Here is a 7620-nt window from a genome sequence, read left to right on the forward strand (position 1 = left end):
CACCTCCTCTAGGAAGGCTTACATTAATGCTTTAGCAATTACTGCACCAGCTTGGTTCTCCCTTAGCACCCTACAAATACCTGTTATATACTCAGGTTACATTGTAGATATTTGTATCGAACACCTGTCTCCCTGGTAACCCTCTTAGCAACTTGGAGAAAGAAACTATACTTTATTCATCTTTGTAATAACAGCAGTAGTGATAGTTGTTACTCAGTGCCAGACCCTGTTCCAAAGGTTTTACTACAAACAGGCATTGTTGTTATCCCTGTCTTATAGTTGCAGAAACTGAAGCACAGAAAAGTTAAAAACCAGTTTAAGTTTCACAGCTGGTACATAGTAGGTCTGGGATTTGAATCCAAGAAAGATGGATTCACAGTGCCTGGTACATGGTTGGTAAATGACTGAATGAGTAAAAGAAAAATAATAAGTAACTAAAAGATCAGATAGAGAATCTCAGGGCAGATTTACAAATAAGAGAGGGACTTTATGTTATGGCTATACACCCAAATTTAAGCCTGCACAGGAGAGAAAATACACTTAACTTTATGCTTTTAAGCCATATTCGCTAACATAGATAATGATTTTCTTTAGCCAAAAAAAAAAAAAAAGCCATATGAAATTATATATTTATATGAATAAATCAACTTGAATGTGAATTTAGTTTTTGTGTAGTTACTTTAGGAAAGGAAACAAGATTGTTTTCTCTTGCTCTATCTTTAACTAAAAATGCAGAAATGACCAGAAGCTTTGTTGAAATAGTGAAGTCAGTTTAACAAATACATCTCGAATGTAGTATGCTTGAATAGCACGCTGCTTCGTAGAGAAAAGTGTGATAATATAGATATTAATTATAGAAAATTCAGTTTAGAAGTGACGGCTCATTGCTAAATCAGTCTTCATCCTGCCGAATGGGATGCAATACAATGTAGGGGGTGGAAAGGAAAAGTTGTCACCGATGTTGTTTTCTGTATTTGGTAAATGCATTCTTATACGAAAGTCAGCCAGGAGGGATGTCAGCGGCCTCAGTGTTTTAAAACCTCCGTCAGCATAGCTTTGTTACTTTCATCTTCCCGGCTCCTGCAGTGTGTAAGAGATCTGGCTTCATCAGGGAAGTGTACGTGGTGTTGCTGAGAGTAAAAGTTTCCTTGTTTTGTAGGGATGTAATTAAGGGACTTTGAAAAGCATGCCACCCTTCTCCCAGGGAGCAGTCACCAGATCTCCTGATTTGTCTGGCCAGCCTTCTGCAGATGGGCTCAATGCTACAACCATGTGTATATACTGCTAGAACCAACAGAGGAGATCTTAATCACATGGCTTAAGTAGGGAACTCTGTTCCAAATCTCATAAAAATTCCCAAACCCTCTTTTCAGTATACTCCTGAAGGCCAACTGTTCAATCCCTCTAATAATCCAGAAAGACAAAACTGTTAGCAGTTCCCTATCATAAGCTTTATCCAGCAGCAAACTGGGCACCTGCTGAGAGTGAACACCCCAGCTCTGCCAGCAGCACCCAAACGTGTCCTCTGCCAGTTGAGGTTTCACCAGTTTCATCTTCCTTTCATCAACAGCATGGAGATGATACATCAGAACCCAAAGGAATATAGGGTTAAGGGTCATAGTTTCAGTGGGTCAAATTTTCAACACGTTAACACCATAGTGCATGACTTCGGTAGTGCGACCTGATTTCTTTCAGGCCTGAAACTTGAAGGTCATAGCCACTTGCCTCGTGTGTGCCGACTTCTGGATGAGGTCATTGCCTCCTTGGGAGCAACCCAAGAGCAAGGAGATTGTTAACTTCTGACCTCTCCCAGGTCCTGGCCCCACGTGGCACATCGCATTCTTCCCCCAGTGTGTGATCCAGTCTCATCTAGAGCAGTGTGTATCACACATTATCAAAACAGGTAGGTATGTATTTAAGCGTGATTAAAAAAAATACTCTTTGAAATGATCCGTCCAAAATACTTCATTCAAAATACAAGACTGTTACCCCAGGTTGTCACTAATATTGTCTTTTGCATTTGGTTACCATACCTTTAGGCCATTCCTGGCTAGTGAGTTTTAGCCTAGATATGTCTGCTTCCCTTAGAGCAGTGGAACACAGTTCCGTTAACATCAGTGAAGTAAAACCGGTGTGCTATTTCTAGTCACTTCACTCCACTTTAACTTTATGATTATTACCTTTTAAATAACATTTTTATGGGTCATTAGTTTCGTGTGAGATCCTCCACCTCCCATCCCCTCTTATTTTTTCCCATTATCAGAGTCTTACTTGTTAAAAACAGAAAGTAAATAACAATGCAGACTGTGGTCCTAGGTTCATAAACATGCAGCTTCATGTTGGTACCTGGATATTTGCTTTGTGAGCGCAATTAGTGAGTTTAATGATTTCTAAAAATGGAAAGACAGGGCAACCTACTCAAGATGGAGCCTTTACATAGAAAAACCATTACATAGAAAGCCTCTGCCTGTTTTTACACTGGCTTTCAGGTGTGATTGGGCACCTGCTTTTTGTTTTCTATTAAAACTGGCCTGAAGTGCACCAGAGGTCACCTGTGGTAGTTCAGAAGTTACCCACTGTATCAAAGCAGCCTTTGACCCAGAGCAGACATAGACAGGGGAATTCACTGCACTCCAGGTGTCCTGCTCACGAGCATTCAAGGGATCCCCATGGACCTCAACAGTTTCCTCTTCTCCTGAACTCATCTAGATTTCTCAGTTGACAATTAATTGTATAATCTCATGAGACCTCTTCCACTGTTGCCTTACACTGTGACTTAATAATTAACTCATCATTGTGTATACCTCTTCTACAAAGCTGAATTGTAGGTTTCTGGAGCATAGGGCTGAGTCTTATACTTATTTATTCCTCATAGCATTGAGATTGGAATCCCAGCTCTGTGGATGAATACCTTCACTTCTTTTCTTCTCAGTTTCCTTGTCTGCAAAATAAATCACTCGTGCCTGCCTTGCAGGGCATTACGAGAACCAGCTAGCACAGTGCTGGGCCCCAGGAGGTGATCGGTGAGTGATAACTCTGCCTTAACTAGACAGAGCCCTGAACACAGACGCTGAACAAAATTTAGCAGAATTAAATATGACAAAGCAGAATTAAATTCATTTCGGGGAAGAGCTAGTTATAGACTCTTAAAATTTCCTGGTGAGGACACCATTTCCTCTGCCCTTGGACTTGAATGACAGTTTACAATCCCCTTTTCATTCATGACTCTTTCATGACCATCTGATGATCATTTCAAGCTCATCTTGTCTCCAAAGCCCACAAGGATCGGTGGTTTGGTGTGGGATTTGTAGACTGTGTTCCTTGGCATCCTCAGTCCAACTCAGACGTCGAAGCATCAGCCCCTCCCTGGGTAGAGAAGCTTTTTCCAGCTCCTTGCAGCCATGTGGCAAGTGGTGACACCCAGGACTGATCCAGTGATTCCCATTGGTGTTCCCAGCTTATTTAAGAATTTTCTTCAAAAGAAGCCATACTTAGGGGCACTGTTGGGGCCTACTGAGACCAAGAACATCAAAATAAAAAAGAAATGGTGATAAATATAAGAGGACGAGGAAGACTGTATAGAAAACATAAATAGAATTGAGATGAGTTTCCTCAATTTCTTGCATAGGGAGCACATCTACCAAAACTTGAAATGTGTATTATCCACTCAGCAACTGACAGCTTGCCTAGGAGTAGGGCATAATATGCTTACTTATTGGGACATCACCTCTGCCTTGATTCCGCCATTCCTGTTTGTGGTAGAGCCATGCTACAGTGAAGAAATGGGTCATGTGACATTCTCATTGCCGCCTTTGGTTACTTATAAATATGTACTTCCTTGCCTTGCACTCCTTTTTAAAGGTTCTTGGGAGAAATGTTCTGAGGACAGATATAGTAAGTACTACATTTGCTGAATCTGTTATGATGTCTGCTTAGTAGGACAAAAGTGTAGGTTAGATGAGCTCCTTTTTAATACTGGTGCTAGGGGACAGGACAAATGCCTGCCTTGGATCGGTTGTTTGATTTGGATATATTGGTTTACATGATGCCTTGCTCTAAAAGTAATTCGAGACAATACTCACCAAACACTGTGCTGTCACCTTCTGTACACTATAGCTGTATATTGTTAGAGGCACAGTTAGATTTAAGGCACATTCAGTAATATACAAGCTTTTCTTGGGTGTTTATCATGTTAGAGACCCTAGTTAGATGCAGTGTTACAAACAGAAATGAAACAATCCTTGATCTGAAGAATCTTGCTGTCTTATGGTAGAAACAGACCCAATTCAGTATAATAAAAGTGAGATGACAATGATTGCCCCTGTAGAATTATAATGTGAGTCTAGCAGTCATGGTTTTTGTTGTATTTATTACAGCCAAATATCTTGGGAGTCATTAACTGACAGAATTTTTTATTTGGAATTTTACTTAAAGTACTTTAAAATTCTTATTAAAATCCTATTTAGTTCTGTATCTAAGAAACTTCCCTTACCGGAAGGAATGCGGCAATATATTAAATCAGTACTGCCCTGGAGAATCTAGGACATTTCCTCAATCTGGCAATGGGCTGAGAGGATAGTATCATTCGTCCTCTCTAGGAGGTTCAGAGAGGGCTCCCAGAGGAGTCGATGTCTGAGTGGAATCGTGAACAGCGGATATAAGCCCTCACGAGAATTTTGGCTCGGTGTGCTGCCGCGAATTTAGTACACATGGAAGTCAGCTACAAAGCTTGCCAGTTCATCTAGCTCTGCACTTACTCCCCTAGCAGATAACTTTTAATCACTTGTACTGTAGCTTCCATCAAGGACCCATGAGTGCTGCTTTCACCTGGTTTGTACACACAATTTGTAGAGTAGCCTCTCCTTTCTATGGGGTCAGCAGTGCTTGCAAGAACCTAAAGGATGCATGGTTTTGCATAGAGGGTAAGGAGGCCTGCCCTGAACACCAGCACATTTAATCCACTTCCATTGGGAAAAAAAAAAATTGGCCTTAGGCAATGTATTTCTAATTGTCCAAGTTATTCTATGTGTGTGTGTGCGTGCGTGCATGCATACACACACATACACACAAGCTGTGCATAAATAGCACATTTTCAATCTGTGTAAAATATGATGGATGAGCAGCATATGACAGTAGCCTTAGCCTCTGAAGATTCATCAGGAAAGAAGACAGCAGCATGGCAAAGCTGCTGCTTATAATTAGGAAAGGACTAGCCCATGTCCTGTGCCGCCCAGCTTCTTCAACCATTCAAATGCCAGCCAGTTCGTTTAGCTCTATAACCCCCATTCTTTATGGGCCAGGAGTTAGTTTCTTGTTGAGAACACTGCGTTGGACTGTCATCATCTCTGGTATCATCGTAAGATCAGATTTGACATGTTGACTGAGAAGTCCCAACTAGAAACCGTGATGGACGAGTGAAACAAGAGTTGCTTTTCATGTCTCTTTTTAACTTTGTAAATGAGGAAAAACTGTTTTGAAACCCTATGGACTTTCAGGTTTTAACAGGGACCTATTGGCAGTTTTGCGGTTGACAAGGAAACTATAATGCCTCCTTTGGCTCAAAGGAACTGCAAGAAGTGTCACAGCACTCTTTCTGCAGAATGGCTAGCAACAGGCCTGATTGGGAGGGAAATTAATAGGCTTCCCATTGTTACTGTGCATTTTTGCCAGGATATTTCATTAGTGTAAACACTGAACCCGTTGTCATCTTGTTTAGCCACTTGACCTTGGTGATTTTCAATTCTGTGTGGTGATGAAATAGAGCAGTGGCATGCACGAGACAGGCACTAATTATTGGTAGGAGAATCATTGCTGACCCAGTACGAGATTAACTGCTCCTTTGCAGTCTTTATTCTGGGACATTAGCGCTGTCTGGCTATTTTGCTTCAGTTGAGGGATTCGGGACAATAGCCATGCGGATGGTAACGTCGGCGATTTCCCTGTTTGTTTTGCAGGTCACGGCCAGGGGCTTTGGGCCGCTGTTGCAGTTTGCCTACACGGCTAAACTGCTACTCAGCAGAGAAAACATCCGCGAGGTTATCCGCTGTGCCGAGTTCCTGCGCATGCACAACCTGGAGGACTCCTGCTTCAGCTTCCTGCAGACCCAGCTCCTGAACAGCGACGATGGCCTGTTCGTGTGCCGGAAGGATACGGCGTGCCCGCGTCCGCACGAGGACCGTGAGAACTCCGCGGGAGAGGAGGAGGACGAAGAGGAGGAGACCATGGATTCAGAGACGGCCAAGATGGCTTGCCCCAGGGACCAGATGCTTCCAGACCCCAATAACTTTGAGACCACCGCCATCCCAGTAGCAGAGAAGGAAGACGCTGTGCTGCCCGAGTCCGACGGGCCGACGGACACCAAGGAGAGCTCCGAAAAGGACGCGTTAATGCAGTACCCCCGATACAAGAAATACCAGCTTGCATGTACCAAGAATGTCTATAATGCATCATCACACAGTACCTCAGGTTTTGCAAGCACTTTCAGTGAAGATAACTCTGGCAACAGCCTCAAGCCGGGGCTTGCCATGGGGCAGATAAAAAGTGAGCCGCCCAGTGAAGAGAACGAGGAAGAGAGCATCACGCTCTGCCTGTCCGGGGATGAGCCGGACATCAAGGACAGAGCCGGGGATTTCGAGATGGACCGCAAACAGCCCAGCCCCGCCCCCGCCCCCGCCCCAGCCGCCGGGGCCGCCTGCCTGGAGCGATCCAGGATCGTGTCCTCTCCCTCCTGCTTAAGGTCTCTATTCAGCATAACAAAAAGTGCGGAGCTGTCTGGCTTGCCCAGTACATCTCAGCAGCACTTTGCCAGGAGTTCTGCGTGCTCTTTTGACAAGGGCATCACTCAGGGTGACCTTAAAACTGACTATGCCCCTTTCACGGGGAATTATGGACAGGCCCACATGGGCCAGAAGGACACGTCCAACTTCACGATGGGGTCGCCCCTCAAGGGGCCTGGGATGGAGGCTCTCTGTAAACAGGAAGGAGAGCTGGACCGGAGAAGTGTGATCTTCTCCTCCAGCGCTTGTGACCAAGTGAGCACTTCGGTGCACTCGTATCCTGGGGTAAGCAGTTTGGACAAAGACCTCGCTGAGCCGGTGCCAAAGGGTCTGTGGGTGGGGGCAGGCCAGTCCCTCCCCAGCTCACAGGCCTACTCCCACGGTGGGCTGATGGCTGACCACTTGCCAGGAAGGATGCGGCCCAACACTAGCTGCCCGGTGCCAATCAAGGTCTGCCCTCGCTCTCCCCCCTTGGAGACCAGGACCAGGACTTCCAGCTCATGCTCCTCCTATTCCTACGCAGAGGATGGGAGCGGGGGCTCACCCTGCAGCCTCCCTCTCTGTGAGTTCTCCTCCTCGCCCTGTTCCCAGGGAGCCAGATTCCTTGCCACAGAACATCAGGAACCAGGCCTGATGGGAGATGGAATGTACAACCAAGTCCGACCCCAAATTAAATGTGAGCAGTCTTACGGAACCAACTCCAGCGACGAATCCGGATCATTCTCGGAAGCAGACAGTGAGTCGTGTCCTGTGCAGGACAGGGGCCAGGAGGTAGGGAACCCACATAAATTCAAGCATGTGATCTACTCTCTCAGTCCTTTATCTGGACTCTCCCTGCCCCCCC

General features: G+C 45.0%; 1 protein-coding gene across 2 annotated transcripts in view; it reads left to right on the forward strand.

Annotated features, from left to right (window-relative positions):
* BACH2 (BTB domain and CNC homolog 2) overlaps nt 1-7620 on the forward strand; it is a 309638-nt gene that overhangs the window by 282524 nt on the left and 19494 nt on the right. For both annotated transcript variants that reach the window (XM_025042865.1, XM_025042866.1), the window contains one exon: nt 5955-7547. In XM_025042865.1, coding sequence (XP_024898633.1) covers nt 5955-7547 — 1593 coding nt within the window. The remainder of the gene's footprint in view (nt 1-5954; nt 7548-7620) is intronic.

This window comes from Pteropus alecto, unplaced genomic scaffold (genome assembly GCF_000325575.1).
Source record: "Pteropus alecto unplaced genomic scaffold, ASM32557v1 scaffold7, whole genome shotgun sequence".
Taxonomy (NCBI): domain Eukaryota; kingdom Metazoa; phylum Chordata; class Mammalia; order Chiroptera; family Pteropodidae; genus Pteropus; species Pteropus alecto.